The 26,016-nt window shown below is 35.6% G+C and overlaps 1 protein-coding gene across 2 annotated transcripts in view; it reads left to right on the top strand.

Moving 5' to 3' along the window:
• The window catches only part of LOC109061484 (metal transporter CNNM2-like), a 37,228-nt gene that overhangs the window by 5,385 nt on the left and 5,827 nt on the right, over window positions 1-26,016 (top strand). For both annotated transcript variants that reach the window (XM_019078588.2, XM_042716422.1), the window contains exons 2-5: window positions 21,136-21,279; window positions 21,573-21,710; window positions 23,173-23,342; window positions 23,653-23,746. In XM_019078588.2, coding sequence (XP_018934133.2) covers window positions 21,136-21,279; window positions 21,573-21,710; window positions 23,173-23,342; window positions 23,653-23,746 — 546 coding nt within the window. The remainder of the gene's footprint in view (window positions 1-21,135; window positions 21,280-21,572; window positions 21,711-23,172; window positions 23,343-23,652; window positions 23,747-26,016) is intronic.

Here is a 26,016-nt window from a genome sequence, read left to right on the forward strand (position 1 = left end):
GAAGGTGGTTGGCCTTTACGAGTTCTTGCATGTACTGAACCAATCCACCTGCTAATGTAGGCCAATCTATGCTTAATTCAGATTCAGCAGCCTCCTTTCCTTCTTGTTTTAACTTGGGAATTCTTTTACACTTCACTTGGCCTAGTTAAGGCTGCATTTTATATCATAATAGAGGACATCCCTGCTTCTTTTACTATTATACTTAATCCAAACAACATCCTCTTGAATGAAATCAGATTCTTTTTTGTGCCATCCTGCATCTTCATGTTTGATAAGCATCTGATAAGCAGTCGACCGGTGATTTCTGCTGAGATGCTGGAGCGTATTCTTGGTAAGACTTGCTTCTGCTTGTAGGGATTATGTGGCGTCATATTGGCAGGAACTGTGCTGGATGCAGTGTGTGGTGTCCCCCTTTGAACACACTATAGTTTCACACTTGTGTGTGTACAGTTCACCCTACAGTTTTAAGGCAGTTAAGGCCGTTTAAATTCAGCATCAGATATGGTAGTGGCATCAAATATAATAAACTCAAAAAGTCACACATTTGAGCTTTCATGTGTATTAATTATCATCAGTAAATTAAATTACATTTTGCAATGACTGTCCATTATGACGTGCTGTGAAAAAGTTCCTGTTTTTTATTTTTATTTTTTTGCATATTTGTCACACTTGGATTATTCAGATCATCAAACAAATTGTAATAATACACAAAAGCCCTATTCGCACAGGATTAGTATTACCTGGTGACCTCCAATCATTAGTAATAATTGCGGAGGTTATCTGTGATCTTAATCCTCATCATCAGAAATATCTTAATTTGTGTTCTGAAGATGAACAAAGGTCTTACAGGTTTGGAATGACATGAGGGTAAGTAATTAATGACAGAATTTCAATTTTTTGCGTGAAATATCCCTTTAAAGCATCATTTATGTTATTTGTACCATAATGTGGAAAGTGCTTATTTATTTACATTTTTAATAACTTTAAGATTTAACTTTTTTTTAAAGTGAAACTGTTAAAAAACATGTTACATTAATAAAAATGGGATAACATTAGTGTGAAATGATAAAATATGATTTTATACATATTTGTCAAAAGATGTCAATCAGCCACATAATATACAGTATGTATGTGTATAGTATGTTTAAAAGGTTTTATATACTCATAGAATATGAGTGCTAGAATTAAATAAGAAAAAACTGAAGTGCTGTTTATGATGCATTATTTAGATTTTGTCAGGGTATCGTCAGTAGTATTCAGTTCTGTCAGGGTTAAATGTTAGTGAGCATTCACTCCATTGTCATTCCATGTGTGCAGCGCAAAGCGCAAGCTAAGACGTGGCTTTTCAAATGGCCTACATTCCTCAAATTCTGGTACATGAACATGAAATGGCCTTAAAACCGATTTGTAAAACAATTGAGTAGTGCCAGTGCAGCCAGAGTACCTCCACAGAGTCTGTCTGATCTAACATTTCTAGCCTCTGCTGTGGCTTGCTCATTTCATCAAAGATAACAAGCTTATATTGATGTTGCACTCAATGGATGAGTGTTTCAAAAAAATTCTTTATTTAGAAGTTTATTGGCAAAATCATTTCTAATAGAGTTAATTTGAGTCTTTTTCAAATCAAACACTGAGTGCTGAGTGAGTAATGGTCTTTTATGTTTCCTGACTATTATGCAATCAGATTGTTCTCTGATCCAGGCATCTGCTCATATCCTCACTCATTAATCTGTCTCCGCTTGGAAACTGGAAACCCTTCCGAATCAAACAAACAAATACAAAAATGGAAACATGTGCTTTCCAGAAATACGTTTTGGAGGATAGTATTTGTAAACAGACAGTTTGTGATATTTTGGGAGACAAATTGAACAAACCGTTCGAAGTGATGGGATTTAGGTAATAAGGATTTTGTGTAGCTATTTTGAGATTTTTTCACATATCATTAATCTTTGTGAAAATCGAAGGAATATTATGTTACTAATGCAGTCTTTAAAGACTTCCTTTAAGCCTTCGCCTAAATTCAGCTTCAGGTCTGCCACTGTACTTCAATTCTTGGAAAGAAAGTTCAGATCCAGCTCACCTTCATTACTGTAGCTAATTAAAGATCAAGTGAATTCAGCATAACACTTCTCTTTCAAGCATTAACTCTCGTTACTCTGCCTTTCTCCCTCTTTCTGTCTACCATCTACTTCAAAACACATTCAGAGCCTCAGAGCCCACTTGGGTTTCAGAACTGCCCCCTGGCATTCCCAAGCCTTCCGTGCCATGCCCCCTCCCCCCATATTGTCCTTTTGCCCGTTTCCCTCAATGTCGTAAATTACAAGCGACACAAACCCTTGCCTAATGCTCTGGCATGGAAGTCTTCCAACCAGAGGAGCACTGGGCTGGCATCATTGATTGCAGTAAGCAGTTCACTCTCTTAGTGAGAGGAAAAACAGCCATGCCAAAATGGGTGCTGCCATGGAGGTTTATAAAATACAGCGCTAGTGTCAGCTAAAGACATGACTAAACTTAAATAACTCACATTAAGTAGTTTATCATGTAAGGCCCAAAAATGCACAGTTGTGGTAGGATGACTTAATCCTTAATCCACATGCATAAAAATTGTGAACACAAAAAGTGGGACAGAACTACATGTATAAGTGAATAGAAGTTAAAAATGAAAACCAAGTATGAAAAAATAAGTTAATAATTTAAATAGGACGTACACATATAGGACAATATTATACAGTATATATAAATTTAAATTACTACTAACTACTACTTTACTGCTTGTAAAGAGTAAGGTTAGCTGTAAGTTTAATGGTGTCCAGTCACAATTGTTGTTATTGTTGTATCAGTTATTATTTGTAGCTTAGTTGGTTTGATTACCATAGCTGATACACATTCAATTATTTGAAAGTATAGTTCACCCAAAAATAAATTACTGCCTACATCTACTCATCTTGTCATTTTATTTAAAGGTTGCATGATTTGGTTTTGTTATGTTGAGAATAGGGGTGGGCAGTATGACCAAAATATTATATCACGATATGAGTAATTTTATCTCACGGTAATGATATATCACGGTAGTTATTTTTGCTTTAAATAAGGTCTTTTTGATATTGAAATCTTTGATACGATAGAAATGCCATAATTCCTGTCACCAGTATCAATATCACAAAAAACTAATACTACTCTAAAAAAAACAAAAAAATCAAGCTCACTGAAGACCATTAAACAGTCAGCAATTAAATAAGAATAAGAAACTAATTATAAGTAGAACAAATAAATAAGAAATGCTACATAATACTATAATCAGATGTATAGAAACACTGCATATTCTTCACTGTGTAAATTAAAAATATATTCTTGCTAGGGCTGTCAATCGATTAAAAATTTTAATCAGATTAATCACACCCTTTTTCAGTGATTATTCACGTTTATTCGCACACTTCATGAAATTAAGCATAGACCATTTATCTTGTTTCGGATGTTTATTTTGTCATCATTTGCTGTATTCAGCAAAGTAAACCAAAAGATTAAAGGGTGATTCCTTAAAAATCTGTATTTTCTGCAAGCTTTTTCCAAGATAAATTTCTTTCCAAAAAAGGACACTTACAAACTCCAAAATGACACCAAAGGATCCCATAAGTGCGTCAGTGCGTCAAGAGAACAATATTATAACGGACTCACGTGGGCTTACTGTACAACTAGTGTATGCCACCGCAATTTTCTTTACCTTGATTGCAGTTTTCATCCATCAAAACTTTACTAGAGAGACTGGTTAGCCAGTCTAGAAAACGTAGTTTGTGTCTCATGTGGCCATATAGCGTTGTGATGTTGACAGTCTGTTCAGCCTGTACTTCACACAGTGCAATGTGTGAGGGCTCACGCACTTCAGAGACAATCACAGAAAATGACAGAGCTCTGCAATCTCTGATGTAATCAGCCTGGTTTCCTTTATATTAGTACTGTTTTGGACGGATTATTTGAATGTATTTGCTTCCTGGATCATTGGACTGAAAACTTTCCCAGAGTTTACCAGCTTAAAATGATCTGATCACAATCAGAGAAGCGAAAGGGTTAAAGGGTTAGAACCGAAATAGTGCTTCAGTAATTTTGCATTAACTGCGTTAAATTATTTTAACGCATTAAGGATTGTACAATTAAAGGGGTCATATGATGCAATTTTTAAGTTTTCCTTTCTCTTTGGAGTGTTACAAGCTCTTCGTGCATAAAGAAGATCTGTAAAGTTGCAAAGACTAAAGTCTCAAACCCAAAGAGATATTCTTTATAAAAGTTAAGACCAGGGCCGGAGTGGGACTCATTTTCAGCCCTGGAGTTTCATGCCTTGGACTGGCCCGCTTTAATTTAAAACTCACTATAAGCCTATTAAAATAATGTTAGCAAAACCTCAGTATATAGGCCTACATCTGCAAAGTGAACTGTTCCCTACAGCCTTGTGATTCATTGTATTTTTGCTCACATATATTCAACAACTGACGTTTTTTTAACAAGGTGCCTCTGTCGGGGGAGTTAAAAGATAATTATGTCATCATTAGGGCTGCCAATTAACTTCAGAAATGGAAAATAAGGGACAATTGTGATTCTTTATAAGAAAATAAGGGACAGAATAAGGGAAGCTCAAAATATTTGTACCATAATGTCTGCTAAGTTCTCGGAAATAATTACATTTACTTTGCTTAACGTATTTATGTACAATTACCTATTCTAAAAAAAAAAAAAATAATGACTGCACAAGTAGTGAAGTAATTTATGAGGTTAAAATACTATGAAATTACATACATACAAATGGCATGAAATTTGAAAGCATAACAATTGAAAGTCAGTGAAACATAAGTCAATGAAGCATAAACATTTTTTATCTAAAATTTGATTGCAATCATATAGCTTATGAATGAAAGAAAATTTAAATTTTTCAATTAAAGAAAGCTTAGAGAGTGAGCTATTTCTGGTCTTTGGATTAATACTTGGGTCTAGTTTTAAATAATACACTAGAAGTTAATTTTTATAAAAATGTAGTCTATTTTTTCTCTATTCAACAGTATTAATTTACAATGAAAGACATCTTCCCTCGGGTAGATTGAATGTTTTCCTGCCTTGCTGGATGTTGGGCTCATGATCAGTAAGTTGTTTGCATTCGCCCAAACTGATTTGGCAAAATCAAAACGCGGATGGTGGAAGGGAATTACCGTAAGTCCCACTCGCTGTGAAGCGGAAGAATTTCGCTTGCAAATAAGGGACAAACTGCGTTACGTAGGCTATAGCTTTCATACGGGATGCTTCTTTGATGCCTTAAATACGGGAGAATTCTGTATTATCCGGAACAGCTGGCAACCCTGCGAGTGGGGCTGCAAGAAGATAATAAATAAAAAGAGTGGGGCTGCTGTGAGTGGATGCAGCACAGCGTATCTCAACCCCAGTGGCATGAAACACCGGCCCTCGCAGCCAAAAATAACAGACCGGCCCACCGGGAATACTCCCAGTCCTCCCGATTAGCCAATCCGGGCCTGGTTAAGACTCGTCCACGGCCTCCTAAAATGCCTGATTTAAACACACCCCCACATGTCTATGTCACTGTGTGGGAAGATTTGCATAACACAGCCCAAATGTTCATCCAAAGAAAGAAGGCGTAACCTTTGACTCTCACTGTTGCTGCTGGCACCGTGTTTTGTAGACGCTGTTTTATTGTGAAAGCAAAACTACTTTTTTTGGCCTTCCAAAACAGGACACAACTAGAAATCAGTTGATAAGTTGTATTTACAACACTGTTCCAGAACAGTTCATCCCAAATATTCAAGTGTGCGCAGCACATTTTATGGAGGACTGTTTCCTAATCCTGGGAGAGCTGCAATGCCAGCTGTTCTGACTTACAGTCTGTAAGTACGTTTACATATGTAAAGGATTTGCCACTGATGATTCAAACGCGAGTTGTGAGCAGTGTAGAGCAGCAGTTCTCAATTCCAGTCCTCGCGCCCCCCTGCTCTGCACATTTTGTATGTTTCTCTTTTGGCTTCAGACTTACAGAGTGCTGTATTGAAATATATTAATAAAAAGTTGACTGGAAGGAAAATGTGTGGTAGGAAAAGGTGCAAAAACTACAGGGATGACCACAGCCTTGGGAAGATTGTCAGGAAAAGATGATTCAAGAACTTGGGAGAGCTTCACAAGGAGTGGACTGAAGCCAGATTTAGCGCATCAGGAGTCACCACGCTCAGACGTCTTCAGGAAATGGGCTACAGCTGTCACATTCCTAGAACAAAGCCACTTCTGAACCAGAAAAAATGAAAGAAGCGTCTCACCTGGGTTAAGGAGAAAAAGACCTGAACTGTTGCTCAGTGGTCCATAGTCCTCTTTTCAGATGAAAGTAAATTTTGCATTTCATTTGGAAATCAAGGTCTGGAGTCTGGAGGAAGACTGGAGAGGCACAGAATCCAAAGTCCAGTGTGAAGTTTCCGAAGTCAGTGATAATTTGGGGTGCCGTGACGTCTGCTGGTGTTGGTTCATTGTGTTTTATCAAGTCCAAAGTCAATGCAGCCATTGACAGGAGATTTTGGAGCACTTTATGCTTCCATCTGCTGACAAGCTTTATGGAGATCCTGATTTCATTTTGCCACAGGACTTTAGCACCTGCCCACAGTGCCAAAACCACTTCCAAGTGATTTGCTGACCATGATATTACTGTGCTTGATTGGCCAGATAACTCACCTGACCTGAACCTCACAGAGAATCTTCGGGGTATTGTGAAGAGGAAGATAAGTAACATCTGAAAAACAATACAGAGGAGCTGAAGGCTGCTATCAAAGCAACCTGGGGTTCAGTAACGCCTTCATGCCACGCCGCATTGAAGCAGTAATTCGTGCAAAAGTAGCCCCAACCAAGTATTGAGTGCATAATTAAGCCTACTTTGGAGATCTTGAACATTTCTGTTTTGTAAATCTTTTATGATTGATCTTTGAGAAAATATCCTAATTTTTTGAGCTACTGAATTATTAATTTTCCTAAACTGCAAGTCGCAACCATCAGAATAAAAACAAAAAAATCTTGAAATATTTCAGTTTGTGTGCAATGAATCTAGAATATAAGAAAGTTTGCTTTTTTGAATTAAATTACAAAAAATAAAGAACTTTTGCATGATATTCAAATTTTTTGAGATGTACCTGTATGCTAATATGATCATATAACCTGGGATTATCAGAGATGGATAAAACATTTTTGTTCATCCCACAATCTCCGTTATATTTTGTTTATTTTTAGTAAAATCAACCTTGTTTGTAACTATGGCAGTGTCTGCCCCGAGACCGCACAAAACACTTCTACTATGAGAGAAAGCAGCAGCCGCGTGGCGATTCAAGGATGTCATCATCTTCATACGATTATCTAGACAAAATAATCTTGTGGCCACAACGTATTATCATGTTCCTAAAAAAATTAATATGTTGTGGCCACAACAAAACTAGCCTAAGTGAACCAAACATGTCCGCTCCGGTCACTGTAAATGCTTTGTTGGACTTTTCGGAGATCATCTACTTTTCCTTGTGGATAACCTCTGACCTACTTTCTGTACAATCTAAATTTCTGCATATTAAATTTTGAATATTGAATTTGATATTTCGGATTTCTTCTTCATCTTGAAAACTTGAAGCTTTATTTTTAAAAACTGGATATTTGCAGTCTAAAAATTCAGAACCAAAAATCCGCTGTTTAAAAATACATATCTATAAAAATAAAAAATAAACTGCCATAAAAAATTCAATTGTGTTAAATTTCAAATGTTCAATATTTAAGTAAAAAAAAAATGCCACAATAAATTTCAGTTTTGGTAAATGACACTTGTCAATAATTCAAATTTACACAATTCATATTCAAATAGTTTTGTCATATTATAAGCTCCACAGGATCCCTAGTGAAAAATAAATGAATAGTTTGGTTCCAAAATGCGATAAACGCCATTTTTAAAAAAAATTGAGTTTCCGCCAAAATCAGTATTGTATCTGGTCGGTATTGAGAAGTCATTTTTTAATTTTACGCAAAATGTGATATCCGCCGAGTTATTCTGTCATGTTTTCTCACTTTCTTTCCAAACCACGACAAACGCCATGTCTCACTTCTTTGCAGAATGCGATATATCCGCTCAACCAATCACAGAGCACCATTCCACGCATTGTAGACCGTAATGTTGGTGCTTTGAATACACCCGGCATTCTAGTTTTCCTCATCTACTTTGGTGATCCACAAACAAACTTATGGCTGCACGATAAATTGCATGTGATTGTTATGCGCATCTTGTCAGTAAAGCCGGTTCTATGATTAATAGTTAATCTCCATGACGTGCTTTCAGATTGATACACAGAGCCGTAGATTACTGAGAAGCTACGCAATATCGCATTCATAATCGCAGGTGAGTCGCATTCGATTATGAACGAGATATTGCGTAGCTTGTCAGTGTAAGTGTTTTTATTAATGCCATTTATGTTTTTGTTAAAACAGCGTATAGCACTAGTCAACTAAATAAATGTAACATTGCAAAGACGAATGCACTTTTGGAAGTTGAATATAAGGGAAATGTCCTTTTGGTATTTCTGTGGTCTAATGTGATGTTGTTCTTGTTCGTGATATATAAGATTAGTATTGAGTTCAGAGGCCATATGTGGATTAACCTTGTTGTGTATTTTCAACAGTTTAATTATATGAACAATAACTTTTATATTGATTCAATGGATTTATTGCATTTTGGGAAAAATAATACAATTTTAAAATAAATCTTTGAAAATCAAAATCTGGATTTGAATTTTTTATGTTATTATAACCTAAAGATGCTATGTGAAAGTTTGAAACAGAAATAGTGGTTTTCATCTTGCCACTTTCTTGGTAAAGAAAACACATTTTTACTCAAATTAATCAAAATAGATTTATAGCGTTTTGGAACCAAACTCTTCAAATATACTAAAATATATTTGAAGTAGTAGTTAAAATATATTAGAAGTAGTGCTGAAGTCCATCTAAAGATTTACTGAAGTATATTTGATTGTGCTAAAGTGGAACTAGGCCTATTGCAAGTATACTTTTGGTAAACTTTTAATATGCATATGAAGACCGATATTATTCAAATATCAGACAATCCTCATCAATTAGTGACATTTAAACACATTTTAGGCTTAGTATTAAGAAATGTGCACAAATAATACTCAAAATATGTCAGTAAATATGTTAATATATTTGGAATTTTGTCTGCATGTAAATGCACCACAGCACAAGAATAACTCAATTTTCTATATATATATATATATATATATATATATATATATATATATATATATATGAATAACTCAAATATTTTTATTATGGTCTTGTTTATCTGTCATTCCTTTGGTTTTAAATTTGTATGTTTTATTCTTTCTGTTGGTACATATATTATTTGTAGCAACTTTGCATCATCTTCATTCACTTTGCCAGTTTTATCTGTACCTCCTTATTGTTTGTAACTATGGCAGTGTCTGCCCCGAGACCGCACAAAACACTTCTACTATGAGAGAAAGCAGCAGCCGCGTGGCGATTCAAGGATGTCATCATCTTCATACGATTATCTAGACAAAATAATCTTGTGGCCACAACGTATTATCATGTTCCTAAAAAAATTAATATGTTGTGGCCACAACAAAACTAGCCTAAGTGAACCAAACATGTCCGCTCCGGTCACTGTAAATGCTTTGTTGGACTTTTCGGAGATCATCTACTCTTCCTTGTGGATAACCTCTGACCTACTTTCTGTACAATCTAAATTTCTGCATATTAAATTTTGAATATCGAATTTGATGTTTCGGATTTCTTCTTCATCTTGAAAACTTGAAGCTTTATTTTTAAAAACTAGATATTTGCAGTCTAACCGTTCAGAACCAAAAATCTGCTGTTTGAAAATACATGTCTATTAAAAAAAACTGCCATAGAAAATCAATTGTGTTAAATTTCAAATGTTCAATATTCAAGTAAAAAAAAAAATGCCACAATAAATTTCAGTTTTGGTAAATGACACTTGTCAATAATTCAAATTTACACAATTCATATTCAAATAGTTTTGTCATATTATAAGCTCCACAGGATCCCTAGTGAAAAATAAATGAATAGTTTGGTTCCAAAATGCGATAAACGCCATTTTTTTAAAAAATTGAGTTTCCGCCAAAATCAGTATTGTATCTGGTCGGTATTGAGAAGTCATTTTTTAATTTTACGCAAAATGTGTTATCCGCCGAGTTATTCTGTCATGTTTTCTCACTTTCTTTCCAAACCACGACAAACGCCAGTCTCCCTTCTTTGCAGAATGCGATATATCCGCTCAACCAATCACAGAGCACCATTCCACGCATTGTAGACCGTAATGTTGGTGCTTTGAATACACCCGGCATTCTAGTTTTCCTCATCTACTTTGTGATCCACAAACAAACTTATGGCTGCACGATAAATTGCATGTGATTGTTATGCGCATCTTGTCAGTAAAGCCGGTTCTATGATTAATAGTTAATCTCCATGACGTGCTTTCAGATTGATACACAGAGCCGTAGATTACTGAGAAGCTACGCAATATCGCATTCATAATCGCAGGTGAGTCGCATTCGATTATGAACGAGATATTGCGTAGCTTGTCAGTGTAAGTGTTTTTATTAATGCCATTTATGTTTTTGTTAAAACAGCGTATAGCACTAGTCAACTAAATAAATGTAACATTGCAAAGACGAATGCACTTTTGGAAGTTGAATATAAGGGAAATGTCATTTTGGAATTTCTGTGGTCTAATGTGATGTTGTTCTTGTTCGTGATATATAAGATTAGTATTGAGTTCAGAGGCCATATGTGGATTAACCTTGTTGTGTATTTTCAACAGTTTAATTAACTGAACAATAACGTTTATATTGATTCAATGGATTTATTGCATTTTGGGAAAAATAATACAATTTTAAAATAAATCTTTGAAAATCAAAATCTGGATTTGAATTTTTTATGTTATTATAACCTAAAGATGCTATGTGAAAGTTTGAAACAGAAATAGTGGTTTTCATCTTGCCACTTTCTTGGTAAAGAAAACACATTTTTACTCAAATTAATCAAAATAGATTTATAGCGTTTTGGAACCAAACTCTTCAAATATACTAAAATATATTTGAATTGTAGTTAAAATATATTAGAAGTAGTGCTGAAGTCCATCTAAAGATTTACTGAAGTATATTTGATTGTGCTAAAGTGGAACTAGGCCTATTGCAAGTATACTTTTGGTAAACTTTTAATATGCATATGAAGACCGATATTATTCAAATATCAGACAATCCTCATCAATTAGTGACATTTAAACACATTTTAGGCTTAGTATTAAGAAATGTGCACAAATAATACTCAAAATATGTCAGTAAATATGTTAATATATTTGGAATTTTGTCTGCATGTAAATGCACCACAGCACAAGAATAACTCAATTTTCTATATATATATATATATATATATATATATATATATATATATATATATATATATATATATATGAATAACTCAAATATTTTTATTATGGTCTTGTTTATCTGTCATTCCTTTGGTTTTAAATTTGTATGTTTTATTCTTTCTGTTGGTACATATATTATTTGTAGCAACTTTGCATCATCTTCATTCACTTTGCCAGTTTTATCTGTACCTCCTTATAGTGCATTATTCCAACAGACTCCCATTAGTTAGTGCTCCAAGGACACCTATTAGGATGTTGCTTCCTGAATTAGCCTATCCAAAGTCCTGCAAATCCTGGGAATGGAATGGGGGAGTCAAACCCATGGTGATAAAAAGTTAAGGGAGTAGTATTGTTTTTTTGTGTTTTTTCTATGTAGTGAAATGTACCTGATGAATCCATCCAGTGTTGTTTGAAAATGTTGCTTTGTTAGTGTTATCTCATCTGTAACAATAGTATGGCATTGCCCTTATTGCTCATTTTTGTTGCTCAATCCGAAAAATGTTGAGTAGAAATGTACTGAATCAAGCATTATCTAAAATATTTGCTGAAATAACTCACTTATTATATAGTGCACTGCTTGCTGGTTAACAATACCAGGTTGGTGTTTAAAATAGTGGAGGGGTCTTGTGACTGTGTCCGTCTGTGCTCAAATGGCCCCTTAATGATGCTGAATCTGTAAGCAGCATTAACCCGGAGCTCAGGCTCCAGTAACACAATGCTCACAGACAGATCACTGTTTTTCATTGTGAACCGATACAAAGATGTTGGTTGGTTTAGTAACAGAGAGAAGAAATTTGTCATTTTTAACAAAGTTCCTTGGAGGTCAGTGTAGCAAGTTAACTGACTGTTGCACTTTTACAAAGCTATGAGATGAAGTTGCTAAATTTATTTCCTTCAGATGACATCAGTTTTATTTGAAGTCCATTTGTATTTGTCAGGAAGAAAGGAACAAGTTTAGTGACATGCTCTGAGCAGCTTATATTTAGAAAGCGGGCTGATTTGCAGCAGTGTTATCTGGAGGTTGTTTTGAGTTCATAGTCACTGTGGGGGTTTGTACTGGGACTTTAAAGTTACTTAAAAAAGAATCTATAGTAGACTTGACCTAATTTCTTCAGCATTTCTGGGGGTTAAAGAGTTTGTTTAGATTTTTATTTTTTTTTCTATATTTTTCATAGTTGGAGTTGGACTTGGTTTCCAGCTTAGTATGTTACTTAAAGTGGTCATCGGATGTCCATTTTCCACAAGTTGATATTATTTTTTAGGGTCTTAATCAAAGGTCTATAACATACTTTGGTTAAAATGTATCAATTGTAGTGTAAAACAACACCCTTTTTACATTTTTGACAGCAAGCTGTTTCGTTGCATGTCTCTTTAAATGCTAATGAGCTCTGCTCAACCCCGCCCCTCTCTTCTGTGGGGTGAAGAGTCATTCTCTGAGAGACTTTTAACTTTATCCGCATTCATTGTGAAACTTTCTAATTAGCACATTATTAGGAAAGGTGATTTGCAAAGATTCATAAAAAAAAAACAAAAAAACCTTGTACTCACTTCTTCTGGACGTGAAGCTGGATCACAAATGATTCGCACAAAGATAGACTCATTTATGTAGATCGGGAGGCACATTCCCTTCGAAACCAAACGTAACCCACTGCATCAATGGCGGATTGTTTACAGCTCACTCAGTGGGGGGGGGGGGGGGTCTAAGGTAAAACACCAGTGTCATTCAACAGTCGGGGGAGGGGCCTGGGGATGTGATGTCACACAGCCAGGAATCTGAGAACATGGATTTAAAAAAACACTAGATTTTTATCATTATAGGTTGGTTGTGTTCACACACTGCCAAGACACATTTATGTTCAAGCAACATGTAAAATTCAGCAGCTTTCATTCAGCTTTGATTAGTAATCATCAGCACATTAGTTTCAGTGTTTTTATTAGGTTAGCAGATGCTTTTTTTTTCAACCAGAACAGCAGTATACCAGTTACAGGACAGTCCCCATTGGAACAGCCAGAGGTTACGAGTCTTGTTCCAGGGTGCATTAATAAAAGGGGAGTTGCACCAATGTTATTTTACAGTCTGACCTAACCTTATCTTGTCATAAAACGGTCAAATTGCCTGATATTTTAAGATGATTATTTACCGAATATTATTTACTGACCTTGACTGACAGTCAGTGATCTCATACTGGCCTTGACACACACCCGATGAAATCATAGTTCTATTTTTCTGCATATTTGTAAAAGCACATGACTTTGATTTAGCAGACAAAATGGGCATGAAGCAGTTTAGCTAATTGTTGTGTTTCTGATTACTACTTTTCTACAAGATGATAATAGATTTTTCAATTTATACCATTCAAAAAATATCAGAAAGTAGAAATATATATATAGATATATGATTTTAAGTCACCTAGATATTTTTGTCATTTGTTTAAATCTAATCTCTAGATTAGAGCTATTTATAGGCTATGAATACAAAGTTATAAATGCAACTAAGGGTCAAACATTTGGATAGCAATACATAAAGTCCTCTTATGAAACATGTCACTTATTCTGTGATGTCCCACTGCTCATTTCCATGGTCCCAGTAGTTGTCAGAACTAAAATATTTTCTGAGAAGGCTGATCGCTGTCTGAGACACTGTCCCTGTTGCCTAACGTGACTATTTATGGTGGGAATTACGCTATGGAAAAATATGACAAACTGCATTCCAAAACTTAAACTGGAAATGGTGGAAAAGAGCATACAGTGAGTCTCAGAAGACCTGAGGGGGAGCAGTAGACATTCTCATGAAGGGTTGTGGGGCCATCTCACATCCACTCATTACTGTTGACCTATTATCTATACCAAATTTTACACAATATATGTGTAATTGTCTTTGTAAGGATGAAGATGACCTTGACGACAATAGTGCTGAAGATAATGATGAATGTAAACTAATGTAACCATGAATGAAGTAAAAATGTAAATTTAGCATGATGTTGCATTAACCTATATTGATTTATATTGATTCAGTAATCATCTTTGTGAATTAGTTTATCTGATGCTTAATGTGTGTTTAGGATGAGTGTTAACTGGAGATTTTACAGTGAGTGCCACACAGTGGGATGCAATGGATAAATTAACAGATACCTAATAATACTATACCAGAAAAAATACTACAAAGTACCTTGTAAGTATTACAAGGAATAAGTACTGCAACTAAAAAAGTTACATCAGTGAAGATGCATTGTTTTGGCCAAAAATAGCCTACCCTGTATAGACTGTGACACAACAGACATGTCCACATTCAAGCATTTCAATGGGATTAAACAGCTTGCCCTTCTTTAGATTTAGTTCACAAATAACTGACGTCATAACCTATGTATGGTGTTCATTCACGGTCATCAATACTAAAATTCAGCATTAGTAACTTACTTTTTGTGGAATCAGATGCATGCACATTCAGGCTCTAATGATATTCCAGTTTTTGGCTGATTTTAAGCAGATCATTGAATCAGTGTTTTGTTGAGTCAAGAACAGCTGATATCGGATCAGTCCAATTCACAAAAGAATTGTTCAGTGTTATTTGTGAGCCAGTTCATCAGATTCATTTGAAAGAATCAGATTGTGCACAAACTGGACATTAGGAATCAAGGTGGCAATTCAGAAAACAAAAAATGAATATGAACCTGCAATTGAGATACATTTGAAATGAAGTCTTTGTGTTCTTGATTTCACGCTAGATGCCATGCATTAACCCTTTAAAGAAACAAGATATTAGGTTCTGTACTGCACATGTCTGCTGTAACGCTATGTTTCGAATATGTGACTTTAGAATTAAGGTACAATCTCACTTACCATTGTTCTGTGGATTTTCGGGGGCAAAATAGATTTGAAAGTGACTTCTGTGTGAGCAATGCTTCACAAATCCCTACACTATTAACAAGCGACCTTTTCGCCCATGGAATTTTGCTAATGTTATGCACCTTCGGAATGTACAATGTAATTAGTGTCAAAGCAATATTAAACCTGCTGTGTATAATTTCTGCAGCAAAAATTATGTAATTGGTATCCAATGGAATTGTATATATAATTACTTGTGTCTATATTTTCCTGTCTTCGATTATTAAAACAAATATTCATTAGAAACCCCTGCAGTGATTTTCTGGAAAAGCATATCAATCCTCAGAATTCTAAAAAATGGTAGTAGCTTCAAATCAGTGAGTTTTCTTTCATTCAAGCTGTGACTTCACAAATAATGAAACCAAATTGTAATCTTGGGATAGAAATAATCCCCGCAGAGAACAGATGAGAAGCTAATATCCTTGTTTCCTTGAAGGGGTGAGATATGGTGTACTCAGGGGAACCTATGAGGGAAAATACATAAAGTAAACATGTTTTTTTTTCCACTGTGGCCTGAATAAACCCCTCTTTTTGTGCTGAGATTTAATGCTTGAGCACTTATTTATTTAGTCTTGTGGCTTCTACTACCCCTTGACCCTTGCCCTTACGTTCTCTCTTCAAGGGTCATTCATTTCCACTTGCATACAAAGGGTTGACTGATGTTATTAAAACACTGTCTTGTGGAGTTGTTTTTTTGTGGTAACACTGGAAACCCTTGCTATCAAGTATCTTCTTCTTGAGATTTAGTTGTTTAAGTTTGTCTGACCTTGAATGAAATTTGTAGATTTAGATTATAGTGTTGTGCAGATGGGTTGTTTGGACAAGATCTAGATCAGACAAGAAGTTATTGGTAGGGATGCACCGAATGTTCGGCAACCAAAATTATTCGCCTGAAAATACCAAAAAATAGAGAAAAAGAATAAGTGAAAAGACATAATAAATTGTATCGAACAATGATGTGACATGATGAAATAGAGACGCGCACTAATGCAGTAAACATGTCAGTAGTGTGAAAGCATTTAAAACCGTCCGAGAAAGACGCAAAAATCATTACAAGCTTTGACAGCGAGAGACTGTTTAGTACAGCATCGCATGTAGGGCTGCACCATTAATCAAATTTCTAATCGCAATTACAATTATAGATGCCACAATTACGTAATCATTCAAATCGGCAATTAATCGTTCAAAGTCCACTTATGTTATTCTGTGTGCTTAAGATGCATTTTTTTCTTTCTACATGTTATCTTAAAGGGGTCATATGATGTTGCTAAAAAGAACATTATATGTGTATTTGGTGTAATGCAATGTGTTTATGCGGTTTAAGGTTAAAAAACACATTATTTTCCATATAATGTACATTTTTGTTTCTCCTCTATGCCCCGCCTTTCTGAACGCGTCGATTTTTACAAAGTTCATCGGTCTGAAAAGTGAGGTGTGCTTTGATTGGCCAGCTATCCAGTGTGTTGTGATTGGCCGAATGCCTCAAGCATTCCGTGTGACGGAAATGTTACGCCCCTTAACATACTATGCCGTCTCCCAGGCCAGCAGCACCAGACTAAGTCCAGATGCTCTGCTCGTGCACATCCCATCATCGGTTCTCTTTTAGCAGTTCAGTCAACGTACTGTTAGGAGTAACTGAATAACTCGGGATATTGGTTTATTTCGCATCAGAGGGAGTGTAAGGCACGTTTATAAACCAAATAACTTAAGTAATTTGTGGATTAGTGCTTACTGGAGATGAGAACCTTTCCAAATTATTCTGTTCTATTTGGTGAACTGGTTCGACCGATTCACTAAGAAGATTTGGTTAAATAGAAAGATTTGTTCGTGATCCGGACATCACTAGATGAGACAAAACCAATGAAACCCATTACAAACGAGGCATTTGTTGCATCCAGTGGGGACAAAATTAATGATTATAATGACTTATACTGTCTTTTTAGGCATTGCATTGTGTATCGCGCTTCGTAAACATAAAACCATGTCTGCATTTGTGATCTGAGAAACAACTAGCAACAAGCCTACTCTACTGCTCAAAACTCGTGTTTGAATCATCATTGGCAAATTATTTAAATATACAAAAACGTACTTACATGCTGTGAGTCAGAAGCGCCAGACTGTCCTTGCAAAGTTTGAACTGGCCAACTTCATAGAAACAGCCTTTGTTCCACAGACACATTGCAGGCTACTGTCCCAGGAAACAGTCCTCATCCTCCATAAAATGTGCTGCACACCTAAATATTTGGGTTGGACTGTTCTGAAACAGTGTTGAAATACAAATTAACCACTGATTTCTAGGCTTGTTCTCTTTTGGAAGGCCAAACAAAGTAGTTTCGCTTTCACAACGAAACACACAGCGACTCCACAACATGGCGCCTGTGGCAACATAAGAGAATAAAAGTTATGCCTTCTTTCTTTGCGTGAACATTTGGGCGGTGTTATGCAAATCTTCCCACATAGTGACGTAGACATGTGGGGGCATGTTAGAACGAGACGTTTAAGGGGGGTGTGGTTGACTCTTAACCTGTAGAAAGAATATCTCTTTGGATTTGAGACTTTAGTCTTCGCAACTTTACAGATCTTCTTTATGCACCAAGTGCACATAGTGTAACACTCCAAAGAGAAAGGAAAACTTGAAATCGCATCATATGACCTCTTTAAGGGTTTTTCCCATTATTTTAATTTTAGTTTTAGTATAGCATTATAATACCATTAATATATGTACTTTTTTATAATTTAAAGAAGAAAACAATCTGATCCAATGTAAATTGTGATAATCGTAGTTAATAATTGCAATTACAATTTCAAGGGAATAATCGACAGTGATGATTTTTGTCATAATCGTGCAGCCCTAATCACATGTCTTCGATGAGAAGAGGAAGGGTGGCTGTTGCTGGTTACTGTATGATGATTGAAATTACGAAATGGCCTTAAACAGCATGAATAAATAAACAGCAGAACATTATGTTTGCATGAATTGCATGTATTCAAACACAAGCTCACGGCACGAGGAAAATCTGTGCTGAAACAGTGATACTCGTCAGTAGTTCAGTAACATTTTTTAAAGGCATGTGACAATGTGATACGTGCGGCAAACGTCTTCCCAAATTCTTAACGAGAATCATTCATAAATCTGTTGTTGTCAAAAAAAGAAGCAATGAATTCAAAATAAAAGCTCCATCAACAATCATAAATGTTAGTATTGTAATTTTACTGTTGTTTATAGTAAAACAATAATAATTGATAATAATTACAACAGCTATGCCTTTATTAGCACATTTATTATAACATTCACACATAGTGTTCAAATCTGTAATAGATTTGTATCTATGGGATCTGAAATATTTTTTAATGGTTTAAAAGAATTCTCTTCTGCTCAGCAAGGCTGCATTTATTTGTACAGTAAAAAAGCATGCCTGATTCAAGAAGGGGGTCACAAAACAAAATATAAAAAATAATTATATATTTAATAGTTATATATTTACTAGCTTATTAATTAATTATATATATACAACCTAATAAATTAAAATAAAAATTGTTTTTTTTTTATAAAATCTCCTATAAAATTAAAAAAAATTCACAGTTAAAAAAAAATATTTAAAAATTTTTTTTGTAATTGTTTTTTCTTTGAAAAGCAAGACAAAACAGTAAAAAGCTAAATTTGGGTATTTACTTTATGCAATGGTTAAAAAAAAATGGCAAAATACATGAAAAAAAAAAAACCCTACCTTTTGTTTGGCTTTGGCCAAAAATGTTCCTTTCGGTGCATCCCTAGTTATTGGTCTAATCCATACGCAAATATAATACATGTGTATTAAATTGACTGTATATAAAAATATATTGTTATATGAAGTAAATGCATATAAGAAACTGTTTCGTATATTAACATATATGTAATCCATACAAATATGTATGTTTATGCATTTTTTGTATTTTTTGGACATACTGTATATGTCATGTATATTGCATATATAAATAAATGTTGACATAAATGGTTGCCACATATACCATAAAAATATCATCTTATCGATTTTATTAACATATGTATATATTCAAATTTAATTTACTAATGGGATTTTATATGTTATAAACTTACATCTTGATCTGAGAATGTACTGTAGGCTGTTTTTCTATGGGTATATGCCATATCTTAAATTTCTAATAATATCATTCATTCCAAACTTTGGTAATGTAAAAAATATAAGATTGCAAACATAAAGCACACTTTTCCCATGCTACATGCTTTATCTGAAGTCATTGTAGAGGCAAAATAAGGAAAAGAAGATACACAGACTCAAGTTAATGCCACACTCCTTAAGCAGAGATTTATACCCAATCATTGTTTGTGTGTTGTCATGGGGTTTGCCACAAGTGCGTCCCAGGCTTCCTAGTATTTCAGCAAATGGCCATCTGCATGTAAACGACCAGCTCTGAGACAGATCAGATCACCCAGCAGTCGCTTTGGTGAGAATATTGCCCAAGTGGAATGGAAACTTCATTTCAGGGCTAATATTAGCCTGGCTCTCTGGAAAATTCCTTCTAAAAGTTCACAAGCTGAGAAAAGGCAAAGAATTTGTTTGGTGTTTTGAATGACGGTATACACAAAAAGAGTTTGTGCTTTTGTCTTTGGGATGTGTATTAAAACTTCACCCTTGGCTTTCGGTGTTTATTTAGTTGAAATAAACACCGATTATCAGAAACAGGAGCTTGTTCGATCCCTCTTCAGGAGTCTTTTTAAAAAAGCACAAGGCTTATGACATGTTTGTCCACTCAAGTGGATATTTCTCACTAAGACTGGACTACTTTTGCTCAAAGACACAATAGACAATGTTTTGAGACTGAACCCAGTTATTCTAGACCTTTAGACCTTCAATATCAAAGACAAAACACTTCAGTGTTTTGGGAAACAGGGTCAGACTTTTGAACTTAGTAAAGAGAGCGTGGCTTCATGCCAGAGACGCTCTGAGACACTGTACAGTGTTGATTGTACAGGTACAGAGTGTAATAAAATAACTAGTAAGTGTAGGGTTTGTTAAGAATTGGTGTAGGATTGTTGCTGTTGTCAAACATTTTGATGCTAATACCATTATCAGACTGCCAACAGCCGTTACACACTGTAGGATCTGTGCGCGTGTCTGTCATCATTTACTCCCCCTCATGTTGTTCCAAACCTGTTTGATTGACTTTCTTCTGTGAAACAAAATAAAATACCTCAGCATTTCGAAAGGAAATTAGGTCCAGTGTTATTTTGTGTTCTGAACAGAAAATAAAGTCATGCAGGTTTGAAATGACATGAAGTGGGTAAGAGTAAATTAGGACAATTTTTATTTTTGAGTACCTTTAACCATACCTTACATATATCATAACATATATCCATGTTGTCATATGAAGTAAAAATGTGTAATACATTTTGGACATATATATCATGTACATGCATATCCACCCGAAATGTTATATAAGGAAATATAAAAGAAAGATGTATATTAAATTTAAATGTATTTTAATGGGGGATTTTTCCCATGATGATCATCTACACAGAGAATCATAATATTTTATGTTATATAAGAAAATTATATATTGCCTTGGTAACATATAAGGCAATATCATCACTATTAATATAGGGCAATACAGTATATGTCATGTATGACATTGTGTAAGTGTAAATATATATATTTTTAAATATGTAAACAGTTTACATCTTTAAACCAAGAATGATTTGTGTCTAAACCGACATCTTAACAACTCTTATTACTTCCTAGGTAAATCTCACCTGGCAATAGTCCAGCGGGTTAACAACGAAGGAGAAGGCGACCCGTTCTATGAAGTGCTTGGCATTATCACCCTAGAGGACGTCATTGAAGAAATCATCAAGTCTGAAATCCTGGATGAGACCGACTTATATAGTATGTGCCATGAAAGTCTTGTGTTTTCTTTATAAAGCAGCTTAAAAGTGTGTAATGTCTCATGAATGAGTTCTACAATGACTTATGTTAATGTTAAACTACCTCACAATTTCCCCAGTCTCTTGCTATGGCATGGTTTTAAGTAGTGAAATTTCTTTTAGCTTTCACTTTTAAATTTCACTTAACATTACAGAAACTTTTTTAGGTATTGTAAATATACATTTGCAAATATACAAGGAAAGGCGTTTTACACAACATTGGACTTTCTTCCTGTCGTCCCACTTTTCCAACAGCCGACAACAAAACAAAAAAGAAAATCACCCATCGAGAGAGGAAGCAGGATTTCTCGGCTTTCAAGCACATGGACAATGAAATGAAGGTTAAAATATCACCTCAGCTTCTACTGGCTACTCTACGTTTCTTAGCAACAGGCAAGTGTACTGCATTGCTGCTTGATTTACCCCAGTGTGTCCTGTGACTGTAGTATGGTTAGGCTGCTCACAAAGAGGAGGAGCTTGGGCTCTGGGTTTTGGTGAAAGTCGTGCCATGTTGATGTTTTTTTTTGTTTTTTTGGTTTGCATTGTAAGGTTTTGCATTTAGAGAGGGGCAGCTTGTTTGGGTTAGTATATAAAAGAATGCCTTTAAGCAAACAGCTAAGAGAAAGAATTGAAAACATCTTTTGACACCAGCAAGAGAGCTTTCTCTTTCACTTTTCGGTTTCATAATGTGTGTTTCTCTAAGTAAGGAAAAAGATTAGTGTAGAAGCCACAGTAGGATTGTTGTTATGTTTTTTTGCTCAGAGGTTATATTGCTGTACTGCAGATATATTTTTTTAAAACCAGGCTGTGGAAACAATTTGATTTAACATGAAATATCATATTAGATAAATAACATACACTACTGTTCAAAAGTTTAGGGTTGGTAAGATTTTGTAATGTTTTAGAAAGAAGTCTCTTCTGCTCACCAAGACTGCATTTATACAGTAGAAACAGTAAAAACAGTAACCTACCTATCTACCTACCTATGATTTCCTATGAAAAAATATGGAGCAGCATAACAGTTTTTTCCACACTGATAATGTTTTTAACTGTATTTTTGATCAAATAAATGCAGGCTTGAAGAGCATAGGCGAAAACTCATGAATGGTAATGTGCATTATATTTTAGTAAAACTGCTGATTCTTGCATTCTTGCGGAATTGTTCAGGCATTTGGCACAACCTCCTACGAGTCATTTCCCTTTGCTTTACTGTCGATCAAGCCACTGTTAAAAGGTCCCAAGGGTGGTTGTGTATAATAGAGACAAAAAGGGCATGCCAAACATATTCTGACTGGAGTTCCCCTTTAAACCTAATACCAGGATTTGGTGAGAACTTTCCCGTTGTGGCTTACGCTAATCATTGATTAACAAATACAATGCTATTAGCGTTTCCTGGACAAGGAGGGACCAGCTGCCAGATTACACAGATACTTGTAAACAGAACAATGTTACAAGGAGTTATTTAGCAACATACAACTATCATAATGGACAAAACACTGCATACGTCATTAAATATTCACAGAAACTTTCATGCACACTACTGAAGACATTAACTGGAATTAAAAAAACAAAACAGTTTGGTTCGTATGTTTTAGAAGACTTAAAACGGTCTGAAAAGAGTCACAAGGAAATTTTTTCACAGGTGGATATGCAGCATGTATATTAGTAAACCTTTGGATAATGAGATTCTAGCATTTAGCTAGCTAGATCGTGTGATCTTTCGAAACCAGGAAATGCAATAAAATGTAATGATTACCATTACCCATGGTTTAAAATGGCCATAAGTTAACATTTTCAAGTGCAAACAACCCACAGGAACACCGAGATGATGATCATGTCTCCTTTTGCTTTACAGAAGTAGAAGCATTTAGTCCAAGCCAGATGTCTGAGAAGATCCTTCTCCGTCTCCTCAAACACCCCAACGTCATCCAGGAGCTCAAATATAATGAGAAGAATAAGAAGGCCATCGAACATTACCTCTTCCACCGCAACAAGCCTGTGGACTATTTCATCCTTATTCTGCAGGTCAGCTTGGTTGTTTGGTCCAGGGCCGCAGAAGGCATAGAGAGAAGGGATTGAGCTTATTAGCCTAGAACAAGCTGGGATTTTCGCAAGTATTTAACACGCCCAGTATGAACAGTATGAAACGTTTCAACTAATGTCCCTATGTGAAAGAAAAATATTGTAGTGAGTATTGCAAAGACAATCCTTCCTTCTAAAGGGAAAAACGGAAACTAATAATCTCCATCAGTATTAACAGCATCTACTTGAAGTTGCTTAAAACAGTTTCTAGATATACTGAACGTCTGGTTTTCAATGTGATCTGTTCTCTTAGGGGAAGGTGGAGGTGGAGGCAGGGAAGGAGGGAATGAAGTTTGAAGCTGGAGCTTTCTCCTCGTATGGTATGATGGCTCTCACCGCGTCTCCAGGTAAGCACAACTAAATCCAAATGTCTTTTTTTGTTTTAAATAACCCAAAAATTAAAATGTACTCATTAGGGCTGTGTCAAGTCAGGTCAAGTCACCTTTATTTATATATCGCTTTAAACAAAACAGATTGTGTCAAAGCAACTGAACAACATTAATTAGGAAAACAGTGTGTCAATAATGCAAAATGACAGTTAAAGGCAGTTCATCATTGAATTCAGTGATGTCATCATGCAGCTCAGTTCAGTTTAAATAGTATCTGTGCAATAATTTGCAGTCAAGTCAACGATATCGCTGTAAATGAAGTGTCCCCAACTAAGCAAGCCAGAGGCGACAGCGGCAAGGAACCAAAAACTCCATCGGTGACAGAATGGAGAAAAAACCTTGGGAGAAACCAGGCTCAGTCGGGGGGCTAGTTCTCCTCTGGCCAGACAAAACCAGCAGTTCAATTCCAGCCTGCAGCAAAGTCAGATTGTGCAGAGGACTCAACAGGTTCCTCTGGTCTTGTCCCGGTGGTCATCTGAGACAAGGTCTTTACAGGGGATCTGTATCTGGGGCTCATCTAGTTGTCCTGGTCTCCGCTGACATTCAGGGCTGTAGAGAAACTTCATAAATGCTGATCCACCATCTAGGCTAGATACGTACTGGATCTGGGTGACTTCAGTGACCCTCTGACTTGGATGCAGACTCGATCTGGTGGCTACGGTGACCTCGGAATAAGAAAGAAACTGACTAATATTAGCGTAGATGCCATTCTTCTAACGATGTAGCAAGTACATCGGGTGTTATGGGAAGTGTTCCCGGTTCCAGTTTACCTAATTAATGCAGCCTAAAAATCTTTTAAAGGATTTTGATATTAGAAGCGTATTAGTGTATTACGTGTAAGCCAGGTTAAAGAGATGGGTCTTTAATTTAACTGCAAGAGTGTGTCTGCCTCCCGAACAATGTTAGGTAGGTTATTCCAGAGTTTAGCCGCTAAATAGGAAAAGGATCTATAATGATGTACCCATTTTAATAAATTTATATTGTTATGTACTCATACTAATATATTAAAAAATCATCTTTACATTGCTGGTTGTTTATCATTGCACAAATTAACACACTTTCTACATAAAAAAAAGAAATTAGAAGAGTTCTAAACTAATGGCTGAGTCACTCACACAGATCACGTTGCGCGCGCACAGACATTCAGCAACACAAATTTTTTAGTGCTGCCTCACAATTTTATCAATAAAATAGCTTAATCGCTCATGAGCTACATAATCTTTCTCAACAAGGAGCTGGTAACATCATTGTTTCTAAAGAAATTAAAGCCACAGCTTCACTGTTAATAAAGAAACGCGGCAAAATGGTGGTAATTCATACATTCACAGCCTCTCTCTCTCTCTCTCTCTCATGTAAATAAACACTTGATCAAACTTTTCTAAGAATAAGAATATTGAAGCGGAGATTGCTAAACTCCAAGCTTACTGGTGTTTTCAGAAAGCAAGCGCTTTTATCCACAGTGGAGAGAGAGCGTGTGCACATGGTTGCCAGGTTGACAAAGATAAGTGACACACTTATCAGATATTTCCATATTGCGCAAGTGGGAAGCTCTGTTTCGGGGATTACAGTACGTCTCTTTATATCAGGCAACCCCGGTTGTGTTCCTCTGCAGCCAGATTAAACCTTGTTGTAGCCTTTATGTTATGCTCTATTCATTATTTTTTAGAAACCTCGCACTTTTCTACTCCCTTTTAAATGGTTTTCTCGTATTCAAATGAAACGAGGTCCACTGCTGCACATGTGCCACAATAACAATACAGGCACAGCTGTATCGATACTCGTATCGCCAAATCTCTGTGACGATACATACTTACATACTTACTTGCTCACTAATGGATCCTCTGCCGTGAATGGGTCCCGTCGGAATGAGAGTCCAAACAGCTGATAAAAACATCACAATAATCCACAAGTAATGCACATGGAAAGCTGTGTGTTTGAAACAAAACCATATTTAAGAAATTTTCAACTTCAAATCCTTGGGTCCAGTTGAAGTCCTCTATCCATAATATTGCTTTCTCTATTAAAAAAAAGTCTTGTTTGAATCAGGAGATAAATATGCACAGATCAAGCACCACTTACAAGTCCAAAACAGTTCTAAACAAAGATGTTGGTGGATTTTGATGTGAGAGGACATCAGAGGTTGGTCTGGAGGAAGCACATATTTTGGCCAGAAGCAATGGTTTGAAGTTAAAACACCTTAATGATTCATTTGTTTCTAACAAACACAC

This window comes from Cyprinus carpio, chromosome B1 (genome assembly GCF_018340385.1).
Source record: "Cyprinus carpio isolate SPL01 chromosome B1, ASM1834038v1, whole genome shotgun sequence".
Taxonomy (NCBI): Eukaryota; Metazoa; Chordata; class Actinopteri; order Cypriniformes; family Cyprinidae; genus Cyprinus; species Cyprinus carpio.